The sequence below is a fragment of the Lontra canadensis genome, unplaced genomic scaffold, assembly GCF_010015895.1.
Source record: "Lontra canadensis isolate GAN:19392208 unplaced genomic scaffold, GSC_riverotter_1.0 scaffold69, whole genome shotgun sequence".
Taxonomy (NCBI): domain Eukaryota; kingdom Metazoa; phylum Chordata; class Mammalia; order Carnivora; family Mustelidae; genus Lontra; species Lontra canadensis.
In genome coordinates, this window is record NW_022631063.1 from 7,847,939 (window position 1) to 7,860,293 (window position 12,355).

The window sequence follows — 12,355 nt, forward strand, 5'->3', positions numbered from 1 at the left end:
GCTAGTTCCCACCCTGCCTAAGATTCGGTGTCAGCAGGCCTGGGTGTGAGCAAGTACAGTGAGCAGTGCCTGCAGGAAACTTTGAGAAACAGTGATTTTCGTTCAACCACCTCATTCTTCAGAAGAGGAAACAGAGGCACAAAGAGATGAAGAGACTTAAGATATTTGCCGGGATCCCAGAAAGCTAAGCCTGCCGGGGCAGACCAGGTGTCCTGCTTTCCAATTCAGTGCAGTCCCTTGCTTTTCTTGCTCTGGAATTAGCCTGGCACCGTGCGGTTACCGGCTTTGTCCGCAGCAGCCAGACTTGGTTCCCTTCGCGAGCACGCACAGTGGGGCGAAGGGAGACCTTCCTCTTAGCCTTGCTCCTGCTTCCTGGCCTCCCTCGTCGTGGTGGGGTGCTCGCCTAGCACCTCTCCCTGCTCCTTCACCCCATCAGGGCCACCTGCCCAAATGGAGTGTCCAACGTAAGATTCAATAGCCGAGAAGCCCCACACAAACCAACTTTAGACTTTCTCTGCTGCAGCTTGGGACTCTGCCGGAAGAGCCCCTCACAGAGCTCGCCTCCCTCCTCAGGCGGCGCTCTTCCTCACTCCTGTCCCAACTGCAGCCTATGGACGGCTGCGGGGGACGCCTCGCCGGACCCCAGCCCATCCCACACACTCCCGCCCACCCGCCTCAGGGTCCACCGTGAGTAAGGTGGTTCCAGAAGATTCCTCAGAGGCCGAGGTAAACAAATGGAGCTGTGAATGGTGGGAAGGAGGTTTCCGAACTGCAGGGCGGGAAGGAGCAGGCGGAGGTTTCCCGCCTGGGAATAACAAGGGTAACCACACAGCCCCGAGGTGGCCCGGAATGCCGCGTGTTGCGCGGACAGCAAGATGGCGGTGGCGAGTGACCCGCAGCAAGGGAGAGAGGGGTCTCTCGGGTCACGGTGGGAGAAGGCTGGATCCTGTGCTAGCTGCAGTGGCATTTTACACAACTGTGAAAAAGATGGCACTCATAGCTGCGTGGAGAGCAGACTGGGGGAGGGCCGGGGGTGGGGTATTGCAGGAGGTGAGAACTGAAGTCGAGGACCGGAATGGAGCCCGAGACTGTGGGCCAGGGGGGACAAGAATGGCCTGGTCTCCTCTAGGAGGTGGCCGTGCTGTGCTTGGTTCCCTGGCGGAGGGGCCTGGCTGAGCTGGCGAGGAGTCTTTTTTCTCATTTGCTCAAAAGGCTCCTTGGTGGCTTGCGGTGGCCCTGATTGTGGGGCAGTGGTGGTGGTTGTGGCAGATACCCATATTCAGGAATTTGTATTTAGAGCAGAGCTGACAGGATTTATTGATTGTCCACAGGAGTGCTGATTAATTACTTACATACAGGTGAAATAATTTGGCACTTGTTAGAAAAAAAATCTTGCAAATTTTAAAGATTTTCTTCCCATCCATATATAGCCTTCAATGATTGGATCATAGTTTTCCATTTTGATCCATGGTGTAGCTTGTTGACTCTCTTAATCAGTTTGGTCTGCTACAATAGAATACTGTAGAGTGTGGGTGGCTTAAACAACAGAAATTTATTTCTCATCATTCTGGAGGCTGCGAAATCCAGATCAAGGTACCAGAACAGTTGAGTTCTTTTGAGAACCCACGTACTGGTTTACTTTGTCCTCACATGGTAGGGAGAGAGCACTCTCTCTAGTGTCTCCTTATAAGGGTAGGAAGCCCATTCGTGAAGTCTCCACCCCCATGACCTAATGACCTCCCAAAGGCCTCACCTTCAAATACCAGCATATTGGGGATTAGGGTTTCAGTATATGAATTTGGGGGTGATACCTATCAGTAAAAAAGTCTCATTTACCTGCCTAAAAATGCATTTCATTTGTGGAAACACTTGTACTTTACAAAAACCATGGTAGCTGAAACAGCATTAATAAATAGAACACATTCTGTAGAATCCTTATTTTTACTTAGAAAAATAATTTTAGTTTTCTGTGGTGAAATCTTATGTTCTAAGGTGAAAAGTCATTGCTTATACTCTATGGAGTAAATCAATTGTAAATAAATAAGTAGATGCAAAAATAGTATCTGTAGCAATTAATGCTTAGAGGAAATAAACAGGATAATCTGAGAGAGAATAATAGGGGAAATTACATGGGATGGTTTTAACTCATCTCCACCATTGTTTCTCAAAGTAGGTGTGGAGTTGAGTGGTAAACTTTAAAATTACTTGAGGGTTCTTGATAAAAATATAGATTCTTCCACCCACTATTGACTCAAAATTTCTGGGAGTGAGCTCAGAATATGCCTTTTAAATAAGTTGCTAAGGGATTTTTATGGGTGTGTCTGGGTCCTCCCAAACTCTCCCAACCATGGTTCCCATCTTAAGTCCCCCATTTTCCATTCTCTGCTTTTGCTCCATCTGCCCTACTCATCGGTGTGTATCCAGCTCCAGTTCCTCTTAAGGCCTGAGTCAGATGCCATCCCCAGATCCTCCCAGCTGGATGGACCGTCCCCCTCCTTATAGTTAGACTATACATTAACTGTAGTGTATAGTCTGCAGTCCATAGTGTATACTTATTGCTGTATAGTAACTTGCATTTAAGCTGTATCCTTTCACTGTATGAACCATATGCTAGGTCAGGACTGAGTCTGATGCATTTTAAAGTTTCAATGGCTTGCTCAGAGTGGGTACTCAAATATGCATTTCGTGGAATATCTGGCTAAGCTTAAGCCTAGCTCTCTTCGGACTTTGTATTTTTACCACTTGACCGTGTTCTAAATGTCTCAACTATAGTAGACCAACTTTGTACTAAGAACGGACAACCAGTTCTTTGCTCAAGTTCATGTTCTAAAAGGTAACACTGAGGAGTGATGAGTGAGAATGCAGGGATTTCTAGCCAGCCGCTGTGGATGCACCTGATAGCCTGTTTAAGAAAGGCTCCCAGTGGCTGTGTAATTGAATGAGGGTTCCCTACAACTGATGTATTCAACAAGACATCATAGATATGGTGGAAAGAGGCTTCCCAAGCACTTTGCTCTGAAAAAAAAAAAAAAAATCCATTGTGATCACACCTGCTGGAACTGAAGAAGGCGTTGCTCCTTTTTTTTTCTGCTAATAATAACTTGGACTGCTCTTAAGGGATCTTCAAGTGACACCTCCTTCAGTCTACTGTCTGCATATTCACCAAAGTAACCTAACATAAATTAGATCATGTCCCTACTGTTCAGATTCCACCAATGGCTTTTGATCTCAGTTTAAATAAAAGCCAGGTCTTTAACTTACAAAGGCTGATAAAGACCTATGTGATTTATCTGCTCCTCCTTGTCCCATATCTCTCTGATTCCACCATCTATTTCTCTCCCTTGGTTATTCCAGTGCAGCCACAACTAGCTTCTTTCTGTTCCTCGAATATGCTAAGTAAACTCCTGCCTCAGGGCCTTTGTGCTTACTGTATTCTGTATCTGGAACAGTTTCCCCCAGATTTTACTCTTGCATCTTTTTCCTGTCATTTCTTAAATGTATCCTGCTCAGTGAATATTTCCTGGTCCTGCTACCACCTTGCCTACCACCCACTCTGACTTTCTAGTCACCTTTTCTACTTTATTTTTCTCATAGAAGTTGATCGCTACCTATCATCTATATATTATTTATTTATTTATTATTTATATACAATATATTATATATGTTTATATATAATTATAATTATTATATATGATATTATACTAATTATTTATAAATATATAAATAATCTCTCTCTCTATATATATTATTTATTTTGTTGCTTTTCTCTCCCCCTACTAGAATATAAGCTCCATGAAGGTGTGGTTTTGGTTTATTTTGATCATTGTTGTATCTTCAACACCTGGAAATATGCCAGATAAGTAGCAAATGCTCATTCAATACTTATTAAAGCAATGAAGCAGAGTGGGGTAAACAAAAAGATTTAAATCCTGGCTCCCATCTTAACTTCCTTAAGCTCTCAGTGTATCAGTTTTCTTATCTGTAAAATAGGAATAGTAGTAGTTATTGCCTCTTGGAGCTATGCCATCTGGTATAGTGTCCAATGTCCAGTACTTACTCAGTAAATGTTCCCTACAATTGATGAGGTTTTATAGGTTGTAAAAAGAGTATCTAGTAGTGATATTCCTCTTTTCCAGCTAGCAGATTTTTCCAAAATGTAATAATAAATGATATATTTTGTGCTTCCTATTTGCTGGGACTACCACACAACTTTAAGTGGTGAGTACTTTCATTATTTCCAGTTATGGATGAGGAGACTTACTTACTTCCTCCATAACAACATGAGGGGTTCAAAGATGGATGGTGCTGGGTGTTCTTCTCACCTCTTTGGTGGAAGTAATTCTTTTGCTCCAGCCAGATATGGTCAGGACTCATGAATTCCCTCTCCAGATACCCATGACCCCTCTGTAGTGCCTTCAATTTATCCTTCTTACCTGGAAGCAGTGCTGGAGGATGTTTTTGGTTGTCACAATAGAAAGCGGCTGGTACATAATGAGCTGGGACACACAATTCTGAAATATATGGAATAGCCCTGCACAATGATGGGCTTATTGAAATGCCCAAAATGTCTCTGTTATTTTTTCTTTTTTGAATGTCTTTCACACAATCCCCACTCTGCTAATTCAAGGCGTATACTTTGTTCAAGGATCAGCTGAAGTCATTGCTTTGAGACTCCAACATTCAGCACTCCCTGTTTAACTATACTCCGTCTCTTCCTTTGTTTCACAAATGTTCGTTGAGTGACAGCCAATGTAAATGCAGAAAGGATTCATATGAATTAGACAGTCTCTGCCTTTATGGTGCTTGGGACCTCATTTGGCAGTTGAGATTTATTCACAAAATGACACCACAGACCGGCTTATCATATATAAGCACTATAGAGTTTCAGAGGAAAAGGAGCTGCCTATTCATGGAGGGATAAGGGAACATGAGCTGGCTCTTGAAGGGCTGGTAGGATTTGTGATTAATGGATATGGTGGAATGAACACTCTGATGGTAGAAATCATTTGGGCAAAATTACATCCAAGGATGATTCAGGAAATGACAGGGGGTTTGGTTGAAAATCATCATAATCTTGATACAGAGAAATGAAAGGAGTTTTAAGACAGGAAAGGAAGGATGCATGTATGTTGCTGACTTCTTAAATATCTGACTGAAGAATTTAGACTACAATGAATTTATCATTGAAGTCATCGCAGGTTACTTGTTTAAACAAGGTTGTAACATGAATGCATCAATGATTTTGTGTGTTTATCTGCAATGATATTTATAGTTAAGAGTGGTTATGAGTTGGGATGGTGGAATTTTGAGTGTCGTTGTCGTATTTTTCTTCATTTATTTTTCCTCATTTTCTTAGTGCTCTATGAAACTACAGCTGTTGTTTTTTAATTAGGAAAACTTTATTGGTTCTTAAAGTTCTGATTTTTAATCTTGTATTCAACAATTTATTGAGCACTTATTATACAATGGGTATTTGCCTATGAGGCATAAAAAATTATGAAGGCATGACCCCTGTTCTCTAGGAGACCCCTTGGAGAAGACCAACATGTGATCTGTAAATGTCAGGCATTGTGGTAACTGCTAGAAATGAGTATTGATACGGTGAGACCATAAAGGAAAGGTCACCTCTAATGGGAAGATTAGGAAAGGCCTCCTAGAAGAGATGGCATCTAAGCTGTACTTGAATGGTTCTATGTAGCCTAGTACAGGTAGGTTCTGTTTGTTAAGAAGTCAGTTCCTAAAAATGGCTCTAGTCTCTTACCAACCTTTACAATTTTATCACATACTTGCTTATATGTTAGTTTGGAATTATACTGTAGTGTGTTCATGCTTATATGGTGTTTTCTTTTTTGAGGTGTCTCTGGGTGTTTACTATATTTGATATTTGTGTAACTTTCCCCTTCCTCTAAACTTTCACTGTTTACTTTTCTGATTTCTTTTTAAAAATTATTCTCTGGGTTTAAAAGCATTCCTCTATGATTTGTAATTCATACAGAGCTTACTATAACATTTAGACAAAATATTCTGAATAACATATGCAGAGATGGAAATCTTTTTCATAAATTTTCTCACAAGTAGAAAATGTTGTTGGACAAGTTTCTATTTAAATCATACTTGCTAGGCCTGACTGACTGCAGGAGTTTATCGGGTACATGCTTCAGATTGCTTCATTTTCAGCAAGGTAAGGCAGCACCTCCACTGTGGAATAAAGCAAGGTATTCAAAAAGGGTGCAGGCCAGGCTCCTTTGGGGTTGTTAGAAATTAAAACTAACTTGTGAGGGATATAAATTTGCTTGTGAGAAGAGGCAGCTTCTTAGAAGAATGCAGTAGGAAATTTCATGGGTGTATAAGGACAGACAAAGCTTAGCAGGCCTCAGAGTGCCTGGATTTAGAATTGGTAGTGAACCCCCTTGCCAGTCCTCTTTTTAGCATGGTCCTTTTGGTTTCTTCCTTCTCTGTTTTCCTCTGCTTCTCAGACGGGCTTTTACAGCTTCACATGGTTTCTCTTCTCCCATGACCTCAGCAGGCATCTGGGCCAGAATGATCTCCTCTGTAGAGAGCTCTTATTTGCTTAAAAAAATGGTTTAGCTTTTCAAATAAAATAATATATGCGCTAGCCAAAAAAAAAAAAAAAGAATGAATAGTATAGAAAGGTCTAAATTTTCTAAAAATTATATTAATCTTTACCTTTTCTAATTTCTCTGAATCCTGGTACCTCTTCCTAAAGTTTAAGAGTTTTTTTTGTAGCTTTCTAGAAAATATGTATGTAAAGATACAGATATATAGATACACATAAACATACACATAAAATAGTTATACATGTAAATATTCTTTTTATTTACACAGAAGTTATCTTTACATGATGTTCAATAATTTTTAAAAACTATAATTTTTTATTTTGTTATTTTTTTCCATATTAATTGACACAAAATTTATTTTCTTTCTTTTAAATGGTTACATGTATTTTGATAGTATTTCATTTTATGTAATTATTATGGTTTATTACATGATTTTTTTTAATGATGGAGCTTAAGTTTGTATCTGGTTTTCTATTAGAAACAATGCTACAATAAATATCCTTGTATATTTATCTAGTAGAAGTTTAAACTTTTACATTTGTTCTATGCTCAATTAAAGTTAATTTTTGTATGTGAGAGAAAAAGGTAGAGGTTCCTCTTCTCTTTTGGTATATGGCTATATAATTGTCTCAGCATTTTTTGTTGAAAACTTTTCCTTTTTAGTAATACAGATATATTATTGATGTTAAAATATTGACCTTGTATTTTATAATTTTGATAAATTCACTAATTCTAGTAGCCTTATTATAAATGCTATCAGATTTTTTATGTAGATGAACATGTCATCTGCAAATAAAGTCCATTTGTTTCTTCCTTTTTAATCTCCAATGTGGATGCTTTTAATTTCTTTTTCTTGCCTTAATTGCACTGGTTTCCCTGCAATGTTAAACAGAGGTGATGAGAGCAGACATCCTTGCCTTGTTCTTGATCTTAAGGTGAAAACATTCAGTTTTTCACCTTAAACTGAAGGTGAAATAAACATGTACATGATGGGAACGTGATGGGAACTCTAGGTTTTTTGTAGATGCCTTTATTAAGTTGAAGACGTACATGTTTATTTCTGCTTTGCTGAGCATTTTTTAAAAAATCCTGAATGGATGTTGAATTTTGTCAATTGCTTTTTCTGGATGTGTTGAGGTGATCATATGGATTTTCTTTTTCAGTCTGTTAATATGATGAATCTAAGTTTCCTTCTTTGATTAAAATTAAATTTAAAATTAAAAAGTACTTGAAAATAAGTTTTCATATATATCATATATAAGATATATCTATAACTATGTTGTTATAGATATATATATGTAGATATCTATGTAGTTATAGATATATATGATATGTGTCTGATGGGTTAGCCATATTGATTGTATTGTGTATATTTCTTATTACTTTGTCTCTTCTTGTTCTGTCATGGTTAACCATGTCTATTACTATTGTCTTTTGTTGGTTTCTTCTAGGGTTTTTTTTTTTTTAATGAATTTCATCACTTTGTTTTGGTGGTGATTTATAACATGTGTAAGTACATTATTGACTTAAACTTTAGTGATTCTAATAGCGTGTAGAACATTTCCTGGTGCATAGTAATTGCTTACTTATTATTACTGAATGTATAAATAACCCTTTATGTTCTTTAATAGTTTTTGCCTTGAATTTGCTCCTTTCTGATATTAAGATTATGAATTTTTTTCTTTTTCCTTACCATTTTCCTGGTTTATCTTTGATGTCTTTTTTACTTTTAAACTTTCTGAGTTATAAAGAGTCCCTTGGAGAGTTTATTTTAGATGTGGATCTCTATAGTTTGGTTTGTTCTATATTTCGGCCTCATTAAGAAATATATTTATTATAAGATGAATACTTTTAAATTTACATTATATTTTGTTTTTCTTTTATTTTTTTTAAAGGATTTTATTTATTTACTTGAGAGAGAGAGAGAGAAAGAGAGACAGGGCACACATGATGGTGGTGGGGGGTGGTACAGGAGAAAGGGACGAGCAGGCTCCCTGCTGAGCATAAAACCTACGATCCTGACCTGAGTTGAAGGCAGACACTCAACAACTGAGCCACCCAGGAGCCCCATATTTTCTGTTTTTAATGATTCCTTCATCCCTACCCCAAACTCATCCCTTACCCTATGGATTGTCTCTTCTTTGTATGGTGTATGGATGTGTCAAATGTGAATAAGTGTACTTTTTCATGATAATGTTGAAAATTTGTAGTCTGTGTTTTGGTGTTTTAGAGATTTCTTTTATAAATTTACATAGTGGTTTTAACCTCTACTTATCAATTAATCAATTATCTGTTGACTACTTACTGAGATGGATAAGAAAATTATCACATACACTTTGTCCTTATTTTTGCTGATATTGTTATTTTACTTGGTTAACTTTAAAATTTCAAATACTTAAGTCTTAATTTCTTGATTTATCATCTTTATAAGGAAAGAAATGTTAGGAAATTCTGCCTTTATTTTTTCTTCTACCTCTCCCCAAGCTGTTGAATTTGGTTTATTATTGCTTTTTATTGTTGATATGTGTAACATTGCCAGTATGAAATAAATGTACTTCATACTGTCGTTTAACCTAATTTCTAAATGTGTCTAGGTTCAGTTCTCCCTATCAGACTTTTTACTAGAGCTCCACATTTATCTCTTGGTTTTCTGGATTTGGGGCTCAAGTCATTTTTTTGTTGTTGTTGTTGTTTTTTCAAGTGAGACTCACAGAGTCATTGAGTTATTGAGTCAGAAAATGTCTGTTGTCTTTATACTTGAACAACAATCTGGCTAAACATAAAAATACTTGTTCAAAACTTTTTCTCCTTCAGAACTTTGTACACATAGATTATGCATTTTTTTGTGTTAAGTATTGAGTGTTGCTGTGGAGGGCAGCCTGAGAGTTTGCTTTATTTTGTTGTTTTTGTTTTATTTTGGGGTAACTGAAAAATTCTCTCTCTGCTGTGATATTCAGTAACTATATCAGGAAATGTCCATCTTTCTAAGACCTATTCATCTTGTTCCCTGATGTAGAGGTATTAGGCATTAGGTGCAGTCATGGTTGATGGATACTGGTTTTGCTCTTCTTTCTGAAATATTGTTTCAAGTGCTGAGCTAGGGTCATCTCACCTGGCAGGAGGCATCTTTCCTGCATATCTTTGGAAATGCACTTTGTTTTCGAATAGAACCTGGTTATTTCTTCTACTTCCTTTTAATGATCCATGGAGCCTAGTTTTGAGTGATTATGCAAGAGTTTCTTAATAAATTCTTATTGAATATATAAGTGAATGAACCTTGATTCATTTCCCTGCTGTTAATTCTCCCTCTCTGATTACTTCTTTTTAGATAAAGAGTGTTGCTAAGGTTTTTTAGCATTCTGTCTACTCACCATCTCCAAAACCTACCACGCTTCTGGGAGAAGAAAGAGCATGGTTGAGCACAGCAGTGACTGTGGGTTTTTCTATCTCTCACTTTCCCTGAATGCTGCTTTTCAAATATTATGGCATGAAATTTTATCATTTCTTTTATTTAATTGCTGCTAATTTGTTTTTGTTTTGTTTGCTGGATTTCAGCTTTTTGTTGTTAACATTGTTCATGCACTTAGATTTAAGGAAAGTCAGTACCTGACTTCATTTCTCCATTTTGCCCCAGAAGTCATAAGGGTTTTCTAAACAAGTTTAGAACCTCAAAAGCAGAGTTGAGTTTGTTACTCTTACCTATATTTGTTGTAGAACCTAATCAGGGGTTGCATACAATGAGCATTTAGAAGCTACTGAATGCACAGGACTAAATTTTATGGTAATTTTGTCTAATGTATGACCTATTATTGAAAGAAGGGGTGATAGTGTACAACCACCTTGGAATATATGAGGTCTAGCTTTGGATTAATCAAAGAAGTGACAGGTAAAGCACAAGGAAAAAGCCAAGGCCCTGGAAAAAGTGGCCACACTTCAGAATGAGGATGTTTAGTGCTCACTTCAACACTGGAAGAATTGAGATCATCTATTTGTTTTTGACCCCGTGTTGATGCCAGCTCTTAGAGCCTCTGAAAAGATACAGGTGAATGAACAAGGAATTTGTCAAGAGCATTTTCCTCCTTTGGATTAGTTTTTTTTCCCCCTTCCTCAGTAAACACATCAGTTTTAAGGGCATCATGTGAAATTTGTTCCATCGGGTCCTTTTATTGCCAGAGTCAAAGCTCACCTTAGACTATTCTTCATTTTCTTTCTAAGCCTTTCATCAGCTGCACAGGGGCCACCCACACAGCTAGTTAGTACGCATTTCTCTCCTTTTATGTGACTGTGTTTTTAGCCTTGGGCAAATTCAACTTCATGCCACTGGGCAGTTTCTTTTTCAGGGACATGATGGAAGGGTTTATAGATCTTTGTGGTGATGAGTCTTTTTGTTCATTTCAGTGTCTGTAAATTGATGTTCCTTCCTTTTTCTTCCTTCAGAAAGAAAGAGCAGGAGTTGGACGGACAGAAGAAGGTCACTTGCTTCTTCTGCCTATTGATTTTCCTGTGCTGTTCAGCAGTTCATTAGTTATTCCTAACTATGGTTCTGTATTTAATGGCAGTTTGGGCTGGGACATCAGCCACAGAGGGGCACTGACTGTGCCTCAGTCAGCGAAAGGGGGAATGAGAAGGTGACTTTCTGGCAGTCTGAGTGTTGGTGCTTTAGTGTCAAATATTGGGGTATGTTTTTGTTGGTTAAAGGTTCATTGTTTCTTACATGAATGAAGTGCTAGTCTACATGGGACTTTGAGACTTTTTAGAATATTATCAAGGGTGGTGGTGGGGAAACTCTTCAGGGAGGTAGGGTTGACCAGGTGTATAAATTCCAGAATGTACACTGACATACATTAGTTAAACTGAATTTTAAAAACTTCATTATGGAAATTGAAAAACATAGGAAAGTTAACAGAATATAACCTTGAACTCCACCCCCGCCCACACCATGTACTCAGCTTCAGTAATTACCACTCATGGCCAATGTTTTGTCATGTATACCCCTTCTTATTTTTTCCTCATATTGTTACACCTGTTAATATTTCAGTGTGTACTGCTAAAAGGTAAAGAATCTTTTTTTTTTTTTTAAGATTTTATTTATTTGATAGAAAGAGACAGAAAGGAGAGAGGGCACAAGGGAGAGGGAGAAGCAGACTCCTTACTGAGCAGGGAGCCCAGTGGGGCTTAATCCTAGGACCCAGGATGATGACCTGAGCAGAAGGCAGATGCCTAACTGACTGAGCCACACAAGCACTCCGATAAGGAACCTTTTTGAAAACATAGCTACAGGGGTGCCTGGGTGGATCAGTGGGTTAAACCTCTGCTTTCGGCTTGGGTCATGATCTCAGGGTCCTGGGATCGAGCCCCGCATTGGACTCTCTGCTTCCCCTCTGCCTGCCTCTCTGCCTGCTTGTGATCTCTGTCTGTCAAATAAATAAATAAAATCTTTAAAAGAAAAACAAACCCACAAATACAATTATAACAACTAAAACAAAATTAAAAATTCCTTCCTTAATAATCATTAAATAACTAATTGGTGATCTGAGTATCTTATAAATGTTATAATTTAGTGTTTTTTTGTGAATCCACATTTTATTTCACAGTTGATATGTATTATAAGCCTCTTTTAATCCTGAGGTTATCCTTCTCAATTTATTTTTATTTGCAACTTATTTTTGGAGAATATTGGATCATTTGTCTTGGAGAGTTTCTTGGAGAGATTTAAGTCTGGATTTTGCTTATTGTACACAGACTGTATTATTTAACATGGGCTCTGCCTTTTTTAT

General features: G+C 38.0%; 1 protein-coding gene across 1 annotated transcript in view; it reads left to right on the forward strand.

Annotated features, from left to right (window-relative positions):
- Positions 1 to 559: 559 nt before the first annotated feature.
- Positions 560 to 12,355, forward strand: part of LOC116880939 (myosin-IIIb-like) — a 51,251-nt gene continuing 39,455 nt past the window's right edge. Inside the window, exon 1 of the mRNA XM_032880428.1 lies at positions 560 to 687. Within this exon, the coding sequence (XP_032736319.1) occupies positions 611 to 687 (77 nt within the window). The 5' untranslated portion in view covers positions 560 to 610. The remainder of the gene's footprint in view (positions 688 to 12,355) is intronic.